The 17,469-nt window shown below is 41.0% G+C and overlaps 1 protein-coding gene across 2 annotated transcripts in view; it reads left to right on the forward strand.

Annotated features, from left to right (window-relative positions):
* wu:fj29h11 (uncharacterized) overlaps positions 1 to 17,469 on the forward strand; it is a 40,063-nt gene that overhangs the window by 19,490 nt on the left and 3,104 nt on the right. For both annotated transcript variants that reach the window (XM_055057551.1, XM_055057550.1), the window contains exons 26-43: positions 9 to 159; positions 244 to 492; positions 650 to 865; positions 3,846 to 4,027; positions 4,152 to 4,335; positions 6,086 to 6,228; positions 7,678 to 7,859; positions 8,320 to 8,579; positions 8,656 to 8,893; positions 8,987 to 9,170; positions 10,334 to 10,460; positions 11,508 to 11,594; positions 12,965 to 13,138; positions 13,224 to 13,504; positions 13,626 to 13,774; positions 14,165 to 14,243; positions 14,490 to 14,604; positions 17,313 to 17,444. In XM_055057551.1, the coding sequence (XP_054913526.1) occupies positions 9 to 159; positions 244 to 492; positions 650 to 865; positions 3,846 to 4,027; positions 4,152 to 4,335; positions 6,086 to 6,228; positions 7,678 to 7,859; positions 8,320 to 8,579; positions 8,656 to 8,893; positions 8,987 to 9,170; positions 10,334 to 10,460; positions 11,508 to 11,594; positions 12,965 to 13,138; positions 13,224 to 13,504; positions 13,626 to 13,774; positions 14,165 to 14,243; positions 14,490 to 14,604; positions 17,313 to 17,444 (3,133 nt within the window). The remainder of the gene's footprint in view (positions 1 to 8; positions 160 to 243; positions 493 to 649; positions 866 to 3,845; positions 4,028 to 4,151; positions 4,336 to 6,085; positions 6,229 to 7,677; positions 7,860 to 8,319; positions 8,580 to 8,655; positions 8,894 to 8,986; positions 9,171 to 10,333; positions 10,461 to 11,507; positions 11,595 to 12,964; positions 13,139 to 13,223; positions 13,505 to 13,625; positions 13,775 to 14,164; positions 14,244 to 14,489; positions 14,605 to 17,312; positions 17,445 to 17,469) is intronic.

Here is a 17,469-nt window from a genome sequence, read left to right on the forward strand (position 1 = left end):
TGTTTCAGACTCACCCAGAGTACAAAGGGCTGAAAGGCCTCTGTCAGTTCCTGCACTTCATCCCCCTGCCTGACGAGGTGCTGGACTTCTTCAAGCCTGTTGCCGGGCAGATTATTCAGCTGCTAAAGGGCAGGGCCTTCTTGCCAACTCTTAGCTCAGGTATTGCTCTCAGCAAGCACTCTGCAGAAAACAAACCTATAATGCAGCGTCATGTAACTGTGAGGTTTGTCCCGCCTCTCCCAGGTGGTGAGGTGGTGAACAAGCTGCCGTCGCAGGTCGCAGTCTGCGAGGACGCCGTGATCCGAGACGTGATCAGCGGGGACGAGCTAGAGAAGCATCTGTCTCTGTCCTATCTCCATCCGGGCCTGAGCCCGCCGCCTCCCGCTTCCCTGCTCACTCAGATGGGAGTCCGGTACCTGCGGGGATCGGATGTTACCACGGTAACCACAGCCATGGCGAAGGAGCTGGTCAAAGCAGAGGGCATCCATTCAGGTGTGTGGCAGAGCAGTTAAATTTGATTTAAAAAAAAAAATTAGGATTGTAGAACAACATGCTTTTAATTATGACCATATCAAACTGAATGTTTTTTTTTTTCATTTATTTGCTATTTTTAACTGTTAATCTAATTATATTCCTCTACACGTTTCAGAGGGAGGCCTCCGTCAGCTGGCCAGGCTGCTGGTTTGCAACTTTCGGGCGATGGAGCATGGCTACGGAGAAGCGGAGTCCATCCTCCAGAACCTCAAGGACCTGAACATCATCCCTCTGGCTGACGGACGGGTGGTGGCGCTCAGCGGGGAGAGCGTGTTCTTTCCCATGGAAGAAGCCACGACTAAGAAGAAGAAAAAAGCTCAAGCTCAGACAGGTAATCGTAATATTGTGACTTTCTGCTCTTGAGTAGCTCTGTAGAAAGTGAGATTACTTGCACAGAGATTTTTGCTTAGTAACCACTTTGCAATTCAAAATTCTGTTTCATTCAAATTTTGTGTGACACCTAGACGCTGGGAAGAGGAAATAAAACAATACATAACTTTTAAAAACTTTGACAACGGAAAATTTGGTAAGTGTGGTTTGGATTTGTCAAAGTGGCCAAGTCAAAGTTCATACCTAACTTGAAACTTGATGTTCATAGAAGCTCTCTATCCAGTCTCTCTGAACTTGAGCAATTTTGAAACCACTTCATCATGAGACTCAGCAAAAAAAATATTGAGGCACTAATTATGAAGGCGTATTACCTCTGGAAAATTAAAATATTTTTTTAAAGTTTTCTTTCTCTGCTTAATAAATCAAGGCAAACGGCAGGCCAGCAAGGCAGCGTTTAAAGTTTCACAGCATTCAAATTGATTGACATATTAGAAATGATTGTGAAGAGAATAAAGCTGGATAAATAACTATCACAGGTCACAAGTACCATTTTTCCTCAGCATCTCAGCAGAGAAAATATTTTCAAAAGCATGAAACGATTGTAAAAAAAAACAAAAAACACCAGAACATTCTGTTCTATTTCCGTTGCAGCACCCAGGTAAACAGTGCAGATTCACACGTTCAGATGTCTGACTCATAGAAACTCAGGCACTGCTTGAAATGCTGCACCTGCCTCACGCTCCAACATCCAGAGACCCGCCGTGTGTGTGGGACAAATCTGTCCGCGGTCAGGACACCACTGACCTGTTTCTAAGAATAAGCAGATGTGCAGACGCTTATATCCGAGGCATAAAAAGCGCAGCAACATCCGCCCTCGTTTTGCGTCACTGGGTTCGGAAACGGCAACCAAAGCCGAGCTTCGGAGTGCCAAGCGTGAATAATTGACTTTCACACTTTGATGTACGCTTTCTACTTCTGCGGTTTAGCATCTTGAATAATCATGTGGTGTTAAATGGTCGGGGGTCTCTGCTCAGAATCTGGAGCTTTCTCTGTCGCCTGCTTCATTGTTTCACTTCAGCAACATCAGAGACTTCGCTCTACACACACAGTTATTGTTATATTTGATGCAATAAGCAACATAAAAACGTAAAACAAGTTCAGTTTTAACATTTTAACAGCTAAATATCACATAATGCTGTTGTCATAAATCATAGCTAATAGCAGATAAGCATCTCTTGGTTAAATTGCAGTCATTCCTGACATTTTCTTCTCCTCTATGAAAGAAGGTGTGTTAAAAAAGACTTCTCTATATTAAAAGTGTCGATGTATTACTGTTTTGTTTTAAGTGCGCAATGTGTTAACAAAGCTAACATCTGCAGTCTTCTGTATTTCCGCTCTTTGGGGGTTCAGCCTATTGAAAAGGAAAATAAATGACATCCTGGATTGGCTACTTCACTGACACCGACCAAGTAGTTTGTCAAGTGGCATTGCGTCTAGGTGTTTCTGCTTTCCTTGTTGGATATCTTGAATATTTTAGCTGCATTTCATTTGAAAAAAATCAATACTTAGGCACATTTTACACAAATGATTTGGCTTTGCGTTCCACAAAAAAAAATCTGCGAGTACCATAACACGAATAGGCGGGGGCCCACTTTACGTCAGGTGGAAGGAGTTCCTTCCCAGACTGGTTTGAGCATGGACAAAATTTCCCTGGTGCCAAACGTATTGGCTCATCCATTACAGTTTTGAAATGCACTAATAAATTTGAAATAAAATAAATGGTTGCACAGAGTGTTTTTTTTCCTTTATGTGTGATGACTGATTAGCAGATACCTCTGGCAGTTTGGTGTTTTTGGTTTTCTTGACGAAGGCTGGTAGCAGCAGAGATGGCTGATCCATAATGACATAGAGGTCAGCTGACACACACTCCTCCAAATTTTGCACAATTTGGAGCTTAAATGAATCCCTCCCAAGGAAAGATTCAAAGAAAAATGTATTGATGTTGCCCTAGAAAAGCCCTCTGATCTTACTTAGGGAGGAGGACAAAGAGCAGGAACTGCCTTTGATGAGTAGTTTGTATAAAATCCCAGAGAGAATCTCTTCTCCACATTTTTGGAAACGTACTCTAGTCTAGTTACACGACGAGTCCCGACACGAGATGCAGGTGGCGGCAGGGACTTGGTTGGTTAGTTTTCAGGTCAGAGACTGCTGTTGGGAGCAGGTCTTTGTGCGCAGTCCGAGTTTTGGGGAGATGTGAGTGCGATAACTTCAGAGAGACGGCTAAGTTAAAGACGGTGTTCTTCTGAAATATTGAGCAGTGCTGGCATCAGCGGGGGAATCGCGGCTTTAGACGGCAGCCTCAGAAAGCAGCAAAGTAGGTCAATAGAGGTTTTGTGTTTTATGGTGGTGAGGAATGTGTTTGGGATTATATATTTACTGAAAGCCAAAGTAACTTTTGAAGTCTGACTTAAAAACATGACATGCTTTATGCCAGTGGTCTGACATATTTCTAGGTTTATACAATGTAACCTCTGGAGTTCATTGAATTTTCTTCTGACTAGTGCTGTTTTTAGTTGCTAAATTCCCAGATTTCCCTGGGAATATGAAAACTCTGTGATCTTTCCTGAACTAAGGCAGCAGAACCGAAAGAAACGCTGAGTTTGCAGTCAGCCATGCATGTAATCCGCCATTTACAGTCATGTCAGGAGTTTTCCATCACATATCAGCTCTGTTACCCTACTAGGCTGTGAATGATGCGGTGAATTCAATGTGACATGGCATCAGCACTATCGAGATTTTGTGGCGAATCTCTGACAATTTTTATAAACGTCTGATCTGCAAATGCTGATTTTGGCCAATTCCTATTTTCTTTTTCAAAGTATTCATTTACAAAATCAAAAATATTATGCATGGATGCACCCTAGACAGCTCATACAATTGCTAATATATATTATAAATATTCCATTTCGTCTTTTTTGCAGAACCACTGTCTGGGTTGTACAAAGATCTGAGTGTGGTCCAACCGTCTCTGTTGAACTGTTTGGGGCCTCTGGAAAGCCAGCAGATCCGAGAGCTGCTCAAAAGGCTGGGGGTCCATGAACTGGAGCCGCAGGAGCTGCTGGAGCAGCACATCTATCCCACCATAAACAGTAGCAAATGGAAGGTGACTGAAGGCAACTTTTAACGTCTCAAAATGTCATTAAAACCCTTTACAGATAGTTCTATTTGATCTAAACTGTTTTCTTTTTGTATTTTTTTGTTGTTGTTCCTGCTTGTTTCAACTCAAGTCAAAGCCTGAGTCGGTGGTAGTGAGTTACTTGGTTTTCATCAAGCAGCATTCCTCCTCGAGCCAGGAATACTCGAATATTGCAGTACCTGTACTGACCTCCAGGGGTCTGCTGTGCCCCGCTACTGAAAGGGTGCATTTCTCTGAGGAATACAGCAACATCAACCTGCCAAAATCACTGCCTGGTAGGAGATAACACACACACACGCACACACACGCACACACACACACACACACACACACACACACACACACACACACACACACACACACACACCGGTTCACACTTACATTTCACTTCTATGATGTTAAAGAGATTCTAGATTTTTGCCCTGTTGTTTTGGACTGGTTGTACTGAAATATGAGAATTTCCCTCTGGGATTAACAACTAGATAACATCAGAGGGTTTCACACTTCATAGGCCAGTGAAAGGTTCTACATTTTAAAAAAGTGGGGCTATAAGGCTAGCAGCTATACTAGCTTGACTTTGACAACATTAACATGCAGGCGTACTGCGTAGTTCGGTGTGCTTCTATTCAGTTAAAAAAAAATTAAATAAGGCGACTCACACACGTCTCTCTGACAGACGATTAGTAAAGCAGGTGTTTAAATTAGCTAATCAACCTCTGCTGTTGTCAGTCAATCACTAATTAATAATCAGAAAATAAATACCAAGTCTGAAAACATAAAACCGTAACGGACTAAATGTTCTGTGTTGGGATTCTTTTGTACTTTCTTTTTTTAATGGGAAACATTTGCATGTTCTTTGGTTTTGATTCCTGATACACTTGAATGTAATCTTTGCTGTCCCGGCTAGTGAAGCTGTTGTCAGTCAGTTGCTACGGGTAACAGACACGGAGAGCATGAAAAAAAATACAATAGGTTTTGACTTGTTTTTTATGTGTTAATTTCCTCTTGGCCCAGTGGCTATAATTTAGAGAAGTTCAATAAACTACAAAAACTGGATTAATTGGCTCATTTGTTCATAGAAGGTGGCGATATTCGCAACAATCATCGAATAGGATGAAATATTTCATAAAGTGTAGGAGATGTAGTTCGTTCAATTTTAACAAATTATGTCTTTAAAATTCAATTGTTGTCCAATATAATAGAGAAATTTTATTAGGCCTCTTGCATATTGACAAAACTGGAAGAAACCAAACAGTTTAGAGTTTTATGCATTTTTTCCAGCTATAATTTTAGCCTTATTTTATAGAAATTCGATAAGAAATAAGAATGCTACAACCATCTTTGTGACGCATTCTTGCACATCCCACATTGGAACTGTATGGTGCACATCACTAGCTGTTGCACTGACCAGTCCAATAATATACATTGTTGTCCACAATCTTAGTGACAAGAAATAGAGAATTTTGACTTTTGATCTCAGAAGATTAAGGTCAGAATCTCTTCTTTTTTTCAGTGGCCCTAATCCTCTTCTATGGTATTAAGCAGCTGTGAAGTGTTAACGTAATGGACAGCAGATCAGAAAATCTACTAATCTACTTCAAGTTAAGAGCGTATTTAAAGGATACACTCTTAATGATTGCAGCTTCGAATCATTTAACAGAAAATATTTGATGTTTTAAATCAGATTGTTTTGCTTCAGTCATTTTTAGAATAACAAACGTCTTCCACAGGCGTTTGGCATTCTCTTGCAATCTGGTGATGCCAGAACCTCGGCGGGCTTTGGCTCCGTTTTAGAAAAGCAGTGCGGCAATCTTCTTTCTGGCAACGCTCAAAAGCAGTGAAGCTGATTAATTACACCTTGCTTGGATGATAAATAACTGACATTAGCAGCTAAAAACTGCACACCCAGTTACCTGCCTACATCTCTGTTTGCTCTGGCTCACTCCCACCATGTTTCTAATTTCCTTTCGCTTGCGCAAAGCTTCGTCTCGCAAACCTGTCTGTTCTGCCCTCGCGCTCCACCAGGCTGCGACTGGATCCTGCTGAGTCCCTGTTACGTGCAGACAGACGGCGATGTGGCTGGATGGAGGGAGCTGTTCGGCAGGCTGGGGGTCAGGGACGGCCTCATCCTCCGCAAACAGCGTCGAACTCTGACCCCTCAGGAACTGGTGAGGAGGAGAAGTCATTTAAATGACATCATCATGTCCAAAATGCCATTTAGATCAATGCAGTTCACACCGCAATCATGCAAAATCTCATCTAGTTTGGTCTCATTTTTTGTTTGAATAATGAATGAGACAAAACTAAAAGTAAATTAAGGAATTTACTGACTTAAACCAAGATATAAGAGCTTGGTTTAAGTATTAAATTTCTTAATATTGATGAAATAGTACTGGTTTCCCTGGCAGATTCTTTCACTTATATCAAGATATTTTTCCCATGTTAAAAGTAGAATAAAATACCAGAGGAGCTATTACTTTTACGAAAGCCGCTTCTCCAATAGAGAGGTTTTAACTGGTTTAATCATGAGCTGCACATAGGTGAAAAAAAATCCAGATTTTCCAAATATTAAATATTCGATGAATAAATCAAATTGATTTATTGCCCAGCCCGAGCCAGGAGTGCTTTCTGCGGGAAAGAAGGACAGAGTGTAAAAGTTAATTGGAGCAGTTGGTCTGTCAATGGCTTTACCCATCCACTAGATTTGACAATAAGAAAACACAAAAACAAATGCAAGTTGTTTATAAATGGAGAGTACCAGGAGAAAATGTCAGGAAAAGTGTTATGTTTCCCAGCAGCATACATCAGGTAAAACCTAAACCTCTGAAACCGCTCGCTTTGTTCAAATCAAAATTCTGGCGAAAGGACAAGAGCTCAGGACACCACGATCCGTACGCACACAGCTGTGAGCAGAGCCCTATCGCCATCTGCTTCTGTGAGTCATCGTGACAAATAGGTTAGTGATTAAAGAGGAAAATGTGAAGGGTTATGAGTCACACTAGGAACAAGAGATCAATGGTTGCTTTGAGGTAGGAAAGAGCTGCATGATGTGACATGTGGCAAAACCGAGCTCAGCCCATCCCATTCTCCTGGTTCCTCTTTTAGCCTCAGTACAGACACGAGGGATAAAACATGGATGTAGAATGAGGATTAAATCAGCTTTCGCAGTATAGGCAGCTGGTTCTTTCTTCAGCCATTTCTGGGAAATTGTACTCTGCTTAATGCTCCATGTTAATATAGGATGTCGCCGCCAGTGTCAAGACCAAGACCATCACCCCGCACTACATGACACGATAAAATGTGAAATATGACCAAAATTGCTAATCAAATTGATCTGAACACCTATAAATTAAATACTTCAATAAAAAAAGCTGAAATAAATTTAACCAATAAAAAACAGAACAAATTCTTTGAGTTGATGAAACCTGCAGAAACCCTGTAATATCTGTTACTTTGGTTTTTTAGAGAAAGAGATTGCACTGAAAGGTCAAAGAGAAGAAAGTTTGAGAAAAGGTCCAAGAAAACTGCGGTCAAATTGGCCCCAGATAGATTTAAACACTTAAGTGAAATGTCATTAGTTACTGTGAGGCTCATTATTTCCCCTGCTCTTCTCTCAGGCCTCCAGTCACTGGTCAGCTGAAAGTGCAATGTGGCACCAAAGTCCAGAAAGTGACTGTGTGCTCGATGACTACCCCTGTGAGGAGTTCCTCGCCCTGGCCACGGCTCAGCTCCCCGGCTCCCTCCTGCTGCAGCAGAGAAATGCTCTGTTAGAGCTGCTGCAGACCAACTGGGACTCTGGGTAACATTGACTATATTTCTAAGTGGGAAACTCCTTTTTTTTTTCCTCCAAAAATCAACATGCCATAGACGACAATGTAGCCGTCTTCCTTTTTCAAACGTTTCAGGTTTTTCTTTCTTTCAGAACTGAAAAGTAAAACATTTACGGTCTTCTTTTCAAAATGTCATGTAACATTTGGAGCTCTGAATGAGACATTTAGCATAGGGTTAGGGCTTCCTATAACCTTTAGCTTAAGTAGACAGCCATGTCTTTGCAAGCTGCCAGTCATTACATACCATTTCCAATTTCCAATAATAGATTGAAGAATACTCCAGTAAAATAAAATGAAGTTTGTGTTTGTAATGTTACCAAATGGAAATTCCAGGGTTGTAAGTCACTTTGCAGTCATCGTACCCATTGACACAGTTGAGGTACGAACCTGTTTTGCTTCCTCCAACTCTATTCTTTCTCAATTTTTCAGACACTGTTACTCTCAGTACCTCACAGCTCAGGTCATCGACGACAACGGCAGACCAGTCGACAACACCAAGTCTTCCTTTCACCATCTGCTGTGCAACCTTGAGTGGGTGCCAGCTTATCGCCCTGAAGAGGAAGAAAAACAAGAGAGAAAGTACCTAAGTCCCACCTCAGTCTATCTGATGTCACCAGAGGTCCAGAGCCTGCTGGGAACCCACGTCTTTTATGTGGACTTACACTCCAGCGAATTCAGCAGAGCCCTCGGTAGAAACGCGTCCACCGGAACCACAACTTCAGCTGTGTAGTAGTCAGCTTTCGTAACTTTCCGTCTTTGTTTTAGGAATGAGAGAGACGGTCACGGTAAAAAATCTGGTCGACTACCTGAAGGGATGGTGCACCAAGCGAAAAGAAGACAACCAAGAGGAGAGGTCCGCTGCAGGCGAAACGGAGGGAGCACATTTCACTACCTCCGTTACGCACATCCGCAACGTCTACAACTACCTGAAGGACAACTATTCCCTGAGCAAACTGAAGGATCTGTTCCAGCACTACCCCGCTGTGTTTGTAGAAAATAAGAGGTACAATGAGATCTGCTTCTCTTTCCTTTTGGGTTTTTTTTGTTTGTTTTAATGTCTTAAGTTTAACTCCTGGCAAATCTTTTTATTGTCCAGGCATAGTGATAACTGGTGTTCAGGACGCTTCTATCACCTGAAGGAGGTGTGTTGGAGCGATAACACCTTCTTGTTCCAGCGTTACAAACAACTCACTCAGAGGGAGGACAGCCCCGTCCAGCAGCCCAAAGTCCTGGCTCCCTTCTACAGCCAGCTGGAGGACATGAGGGACTTCTTCCTGAACGTAAGCTCCTCCAATAAGGCCGTGCCACTCTAATGCATCTGCCTAACAACAGCCACAGAAAAGGTTGATTTCCTGCCTGTTTAATTCACTCTGAGTCACGTTTGACGTCAACCTGGGACCTCTCAGTGAGCTGAGGCAGCTGTTGAAACCTTATAAATATCCTGCTTTTTATGACTTGTGAAACCTGTGGTATATTTCCCTGTGGTTCCTTATAACAGAATGCTGAATTTTGCCTCTAACACCCATATGTATTTCATTCACCACTGTGAATCAAACACCAGACATATTTTGAAGGCTGGCTTAGTTTTCATTTGATTCTGAAAAGATAATTAGTCCTTATGTCTTACATTATAAATTCTGTAGTCCATATCAGTGGGTGGAAGACTTCTGGACACATTTCCATATCACTTTTACGTAAACGATGTCCTCTTGGTGAGTTTGATTTGTCTCAGAAGAGCTTGATCTTACATACTTATAATATTCATGTGTGGAGTTTTTGTTCTCTAGTGTGCATCTTTTGTTTTGTTCTTGTATGTTTTCTGTTGGAATAAATTACATATTTCCAAACGTAGCAAAAGCTCTTATCAACAAGTTAGCTCTGCTGTTAGCTGATTAGCGGAAGTCTGCCCACCACTGTCCAATCAAAATTCTGTCTTCAATTGACATTCTTGATAATTTTTTTTACTGACCGTGTAAATTTGACTTCCGAGACCAAACATTGGTTTATTTTATTTGTGCATCTTTGGATTTTCAGATGGTTCTTTACAGTTAACATCACCATCAGCGACCTCCAGTCGTTTTACAGTTTCCATTACGAATGTTTTCCTTTTGGATGTGATATTATTTCCAGATTTGATCTTCAGGCTTGAGCAAGTAGAAAGCGCCCAACTCACAGTGCTTCCCCATGAGATCACTTACATGGACAAACGGTGACCTGGAAAATCATTAGTTATCTGTATTTAGATTTGTAATTTTGATTAGATGGAACTGTATCTTTCAGCAAAGATGTTTCTGTGTGGCTTGCTTTCCGAATTAGCCAAGTTAGCTTGAGGTGGTTGAGAAAAGACGGAAAACAACATTGAGCATTGGAGGTGGGATAAAAGATGTAGAATCGTATTAATGTGAGTAACTGATGCACCTGTGGCCGTATCTCTCCTGTACAGTGCCTGAACGTCAATGACAGTCCCAACATGAAGCAGTATGTGGGTTTGCTGGAGCTGATCTGCTCCTCGGTTTCCGTACCGAACGCTGAGGTTCTGCAGGATGTGTCCGTTCTGTTCGCCAAACTCGGTGAGCGCTTTTGTTGGAGAGGCTTTCTCACTTGGTGTCTCGCAGTTCTTCACTCTGTCCCTTCTGTTAACAAGTCTCCTCTTTAATGAGGATGCAAAACTACTTGTTACATCCTGCTTAATTTTTGTTGGCTTATTATCATAAGTGTAGGGGCAAAATGTGTTGGCAAAAATGAAAGTAAGCAGGTGGAACAAATTAAGGGTATAGAAAATCACATTATCTTCTGGAAGTGTCCTTGTAGCTGTGGACCTAAAGATGAATGTATCCATTCCGGTCCATATAGTTAAAATGCTCCGTATACCTTTTGTCACTTTACATTTATAAACTACAATGCATTTTATTGCTATTTTATGAGGTGTAGTAAGACTGACTCTCAAACAAAGCACAGGCAAATGATTCACTCTCTAATTTGCAAAGCTTATAAAGACTAGTGATGCACAACACCAAGAATTAAATCATTTCCATATAGCTGTTTAGAGAACTTACTTTTTAAAAAGTTTTCCTTCATTTGTCTTAATCAAAATTTCTCCTCCACTTTGACAAAAACCCGAATCTTGCTTATAGAGTTGAATGAAAGTCCATTAAGTTTTCCAGATGCATTATGTACATGCAGAATAATAATAATGCAAGTCGTTTGTAATATAAAACACTCTACATAATATCACACTAAACTGCGATATTGTACATTTATGGTGTGATAATATTTTGCTTCCCAAAACGTTGTTTTAGTTTTTTCTTCTTGAATGTTTTTATTTGTGGGCTTTATGAACGTAAACATTTATTGTGATGATGTTCACAGTGTCTATAAATGATTTGTTAAATCAATATAATCCCTATATATTTGTACACATTTTTTTATATTTTCCAGCTGCATAAAATCCCACTAAATTATATCAAAAGCTAGCTTTCTTAAAATTAACTCATTAGATGGAAATAGTCAGTAGAAAACACCTCAAAAATATAATGGGTCAACAAATTAAGACTGATAAAATTACCATAAAGCACAAATGACCATTGATTCTTTTCACTATTTTTCTGTTTCCTCAGCTCAAAAGTGTAAGCGTAAACTGCCTGGAGACCAGGAAAACGCTCCGTGCACCAAATTTGATCAGAGTTACAGCTCCCAGTTGAAAGGTGAGTGACGCGTCCTTCGCCTCTTTAATCAAACCGCCTTTCAAACCTCTTCTGCCGGTCCGTCAGAGAGAGACGCGCTTCAAACATAGCTTGGGAGAATTTGATACGCCAGCCTGGAAATGTTCTCCCTGGAGAGAGAAAGTACCGAGGTGCAAATTAACACCAGGCCTGAAGTAATCAGGGAGCGGTAGAAAAAATATGCTTTTAGTATTGCACACCTATCACTCATCATCTAACTTCCAGACACTTGGCATTTTTATTCTTCCCTCCGTCTAACCCCTGAGATATTTCATGTCCTTCAGAGAGTGAGAGGTGTGAAAGAGAAGGATGGATTCTCAAAATGGAGGATGGTTGTTTTTACAGGATTCTTCACTCAGCGATATGCTGGGTGGCTTCAGCTCAGGCAGCAGTTAAAGTGACAGATTACAGATGCTTGCATCATCACTCGGTGTATTACACGCATTGTTCAGTTCCTGCTCATTCAGCAGCTGTGAGCTTTATTTTGAAAAGTCAACAGTCATTTTTTTCCTTTATTTATTTTTTTACATTTTAACTAGAAAACCTGAATAAAAAAAATCTCAGTAAAAATCATTAGTAAAACTTATGATTTTTACTAAAATCAGAGAATATAATATAATCTCTTATATTTCAAAGAGCTTTATTGTGAAGAGTTTTATTTTATTTTGAAGAGTTCTTTTGAATCTTTATTTAGACATTTCAGGATCAACTCTTTTAAAGGTTGGTTTGGTTTAATTATTAATGTGGATTCTGCTTTTGTAAGAATCTGAGCCATAATTATTGAAGCATCTATAAGATTTATTTACAAAGTTTTTATTACTAATCCTGTTAATTATTTTTGTACAAAAACTCTTTTTTTTTTTTGACAAATTGATCTTTTTAATTTCAAGTTAAGGTTTATTTTCTGTTCTTTCTTTTCTCGCTTTGGTCATATTTTTGTCTTTCTCCCTCTCTCTTTCTTCTTTCTTCCTCCGTTCGTCTATCATTTTTTTGGGGTCATGCTTACACGGTGCACCTGTTGTTCTAAACCAACATTATCATCGTCGTCGTTGTGCATGTTCTCCCTGTGTGGAGGTTTAGTTCAACTGATCATTAAAATATTCAAGAATGTTAATAAGGTGATATAAATCAGGCTCCAATATCATTTAAAAATCAGTTTTAGTCATTAGAGGCACATGCAAAAACCTTCCAATGTCTCTCCAGTGTTTGTCTAAGTAGGACTGAGTGCCTCATTGTGATTGTGTGTGTTGTGTGTGTGTGTGTGTGTGTGGTGTGTGTGTGTGTGTGTGTGTGTGTGTGTGTGTGTGTGTGTGTGTGTGTGTGTGTGTGTGTGTGTGTTTTCTCTCTACCAGTCATGGTCTCCGACAAGAAGGTTTTCCCCACTAAGGACAGCTGGGTGAGTCTGAATCGTCAGCCTATGATCAGTGATGACAAAGAGCTGGAGAAGATCTTCAAACATCACAAGATGGTGTGTCTGCTCCACCTGCCGCCACCAGAGAAGAAGTCTGTTCCCAGGACTAAGACCGGTACGGCGCCACCGCCGTGACGCCATCAACTTTTTCCCCACTTAAGAGTATGTAAATGTTTCTTACTTCCTGTGTGGTCCGGCAGGTCAACCGATCGCAGGGGATCGAACTACTAAACCAGCCTTCAACGAGAAGGACAGACTCTCATTCCTGGAGATCTGCGGTATCCGTTGTCTGTCCCAGTGTGTCAAATGGAAGCCCCAGACTGAGAACTGGAGGCCCTGTGCCTCCATGCAGTCCCTGGTGCGCTTCGTCGTCCCCTACATCCAGAGGTTCCTCTACCACCATGAAGAGCTGGCCGACGTCTACTCGGACCTGACTGAGGGGAACATAGCAGAGAAACTCAAGCGCCTCTCCTTTGGACAGGTGGGCAAGTAGAAAGAAACCAGAACTGAATTGTTGCACAATTTTGACTGGGAACTTTGAAGTCTCCTGGTTCGGGTTTCTACCGCCTAAACAGACATTCTCTGTCACCGTGTGTTTCCAGGTGGGGCAGCTGTACATCCGCTACCAGCTGGACGTCGCCGGCGACGAGAACGCAGTGATAGTGCTGCAGGATGAGATCTGCCTGCTGAAGGACGAGAAGGAGCTCTACATCCAGAAGGACCACGTCAACGAGAAGCTGGAGATCCTGAGGTTTGTCGCCTCGCCGGCCTGAACGTAGAAAGTTCTGGAGTTGAGAACACACTGACCGAAGCCTGGAGAGAAAATATTATTTACTGAATTTATATCTGTTGTTCAAGCCACCATCTTACCATCCATTTTATCATCCATCTGTCCATCCAATTAGAGAATTTGCAGATAAATCTTCAAAGTTCTGGCTCTCTAGATTACAAACCATAAGGATTATCATGTAGGTTTAGTTTTACCGCCTCTTAGTGTCTTAAAATGTCTGCTTTGACCTGATGTTTCTTTGCCTTTCCTTATGTAAAAGAACTCTGTTAAAGTTTGAGTTCATTTTAAGGTGAACTGTCTGAGACGAGCTGTGTGTGTGTGTGTGTGTATGTGTGCGTGTGTGTGTCACAGTGAGCTGGTGAAGCTGTTCTGCACAGAGAGCAGCCACAGAAAGGAGCTGAAGCAGTTCCTGACCCTCCTGATAAACAGCGTAAGTGCCATACGATCACTGATCCGCTTGGAGTTAAATTTAATTTGTTAGTAGAAACTGAATGTTTCTCTTGTGATTAAATGATTTAATAAACGGTTCCATCCAGGAATCAAACAGGAAGCAGATTTCATCATCATCGTTAGCTGGCACCACAGATTACAAACATCAAATAATGAAAGTAATTTATTGACATAACTGCTGGGATATTCGGTCTGCATTAGGTAACTGTCATACAACTTGATGCAGGATCAAAGGGGTCAGGAGAGACTGATGAAAAGAGAGAACATCAGAGAGCTGCCCAGCGACGAGGAGCAGTGGGAGGTCCCAGAGCCCCTCAGACCAGAGACATACAATGACAGAGGTACACACACACACACCCACACACACACGCACACACACACACACACACACACACACACACACACACACACACACACACACACACTGGGATGGATAGAGTGTTTGTTGAAGCACAATGAGCAGAATAACGTTGACAGCTCCATCAGCTGTTCGATGTGTGTTGGTGAACTGATGAAAGTGGGGTAGTGTATTGTCACCATGGAAACACTGATTTGTTTCCCCCCCACCCCCACCAACATTCCCAAAATTGAAAAACTACTGAGAATCTTGTAACATTTAATATCCGTACAAAGCGCTGACACCAGCATTCAATGACCTGATGATCTAAATCAGGGGTGTCAAACTCCACCGCTGTCCTGCAGTTTTTTGATGTGCCACAGGTAAAAACACAGGAAAGAAATGGCTTAATTACCTCCTCCTTGTGTAGATCAGTTCTCCAGAGCCTTGCTAATGACCTAATTATTCTATTCAGGTGTTGCAGCAGAGGCACATCTAAAAGTTGCAGGACACTGGGCCCTCGAGGACTGGAGTTTGACACCCCTGATCTAAACAGATTAAGTCTCAAAACTGTTTATTGAGTTCATTAACTCAAGAAGTAATGTTTAATAAATACTGTTCATCCTGTGTGAGAAAAAGTGCAAATGATTTAGTGGGGTGTGTATCTTTAGCCTTAACAGTAAAATTTAAAACAATAATTATTGGTAACTATCAGCTCATTCTTTTTCAAAAGCTATAAGGCTTTTTTGGGGGGGGGTTTCAAATCATTTTTGTACAAAATCTTCAACGATATTGTTCACTTTTCAGTTTGTCAGAAGAGATGAGAAGTGCATAATATTTTGCTTTCACAGTAAATGGGGCTCCGTCTATTTCCTGGCACTTTTCTGCAAGTATTATGAGAATTACAGTCAGACTAAGGGTTTTATTTTTTTGTAAAATATAAAATTTGTCTGTTCTTGAAGAGTGAGAACAGGTTTGATTCCTCCAATCTTTTATATTAAATGCTTTAGATTAAGCTAATTATTGAGTTTCATGCTGCCCGACTCTTACTTAGCCCTGAGTGTGATCCCAGTATAAAATGTACATTTCTCTCTGGAGAAATGTACATTTTGCCTCTAAATCTGATATCAGGTACATGCCTCTTCTTCTCCGGAGAAGAGGCATGAAATCAACTTGTAGGGAAAGGTGGAAATAAATCGCTGAATTAGAAAGCTGTGTCGGGTTTTATAGTTCAGTCTGAACCACAGTCTTTCTCTCCTCCCCTAGAAGATTCATGGTGTGTGTGGACATTTTGTTTGATTTTTTTTCGCGTGTTTGCTCACTTTATGTGAGGAGACATAAAAGCGCAGCTGTTGCCAAGGCTCACAGAGCGACAGGAGCAGATCTCCCTCTTTTCATCACCACACACACGCATACACACACCCACAAGTATTGTTGTGATTAAAGATGTTTTCTCCGCTAAATCTTTTTCCTGACCTACAACGCCAGGCAGAAGTTTCCATATACTCAGCAGGTGGAGTTTTTGAAACATTTTGTTGTTTTAATGTTTCATTTGAGCCTCACAAATTCAGCAGCAGCAGAATTTGACCCTGTTATCCACACCGGGTCAAAATTATTCATGCAGGCTGCAATGCAAACCCTCAGCAATATTTAGATGAAACTTCTCTATGCAGCCTTGAAGATGAACTGCAAACATTTTGTGTCCATCAACAAGGTTCTGATGATATTCCTGATACTATCTGGATTGCTCCTGAACATCCTGACCAGTTTTCCTTTTAGTGAATTTGAGGGCAACAATCTGGGTCAGTTGGTTGACACTCAATCACAGTCGGGTGTTTTGAGCTGGACAATAAACCCAAAAAATATATCAAAGCTACTTTTTGACAGTGGTGGGCACACTTCTGCTAATGTGCTAATATTTTTCATTTAGTGTGAAGACTGTTTAGCGGTTTCCTCTCAACTTCTCTTTACTGAGCAAATGCCAAGTACAGAACAAACTAATGAATGAGGTATACAGCACTTATATGAATAAACAACCAGGCACGTTAATTAAACAGAAACATATAAACATTTACATTTGAGAGCCTCATCACATTCTCCTTGTGACATATGTTGGACAACATGGCAGAAGGTAGTGCTTTAGCATTAGCTTCTACTCAATACCATGTTGATATAGCACCTTAGCATTATCTTCTGCTAAATACCATTTTCATATAGCACTTTATCTTAGCTACCATTAAATACCATGTTGATATAGCGCCTTAGCATTATCTTCTGCTAAATACTGTGTGATTTGGCACTTTAGCATGAGCTTCTGCACAATACCATGTTGACTTAGTACTTTAGTATTTGTGGAACTAATGTTTGTAATTATTTCTTCAGGGTTGGGGAAGCTAAAGTTTTAGCTAGCGGTGCCCACCACTGACTTTTAAAATTAGTCCAGTCGGTTAACTTTAGGATTTACCTCAAATTCTAAACTCATTGGTGTATAATATAAACATGATGAATATGTCAACTTTCTGATATATTGATTCAAACTAAAGAAACTGTAGTTGTTTGCATCAATAAAAACTCAAAATTTTTATGACTTTCATTCCCACGAATGGAATCATCTGATTGGCATTGCACCTGTTAAGATGTGATTATAGACATTCAATGTTTTTTTTCCTTCCTGACTCCATAAAATGTTTTCGTTTTTCTCTTTTTTCGCAGTGTTTTCCAGGAGCCTCTCTTCCATCAGCTCCCCAGAGGAGACCATTTCTCCCCCTCAACCGGACGGGGAAGAAACGCTGGCCTGCTGGCCTCCTCGAGCGTCCATGTCGAACACAGGCAGCAGCCGTTCAGGTTGCTCAGATGCTTCTTCTACACG

Source organism: Poeciliopsis prolifica, unplaced genomic scaffold (genome assembly GCF_027474105.1).
Source record: "Poeciliopsis prolifica strain line A6 unplaced genomic scaffold, Auburn_PproV2 SCAFFOLD048, whole genome shotgun sequence".
In the NCBI taxonomy this organism is placed as follows: domain Eukaryota; kingdom Metazoa; phylum Chordata; class Actinopteri; order Cyprinodontiformes; family Poeciliidae; genus Poeciliopsis; species Poeciliopsis prolifica.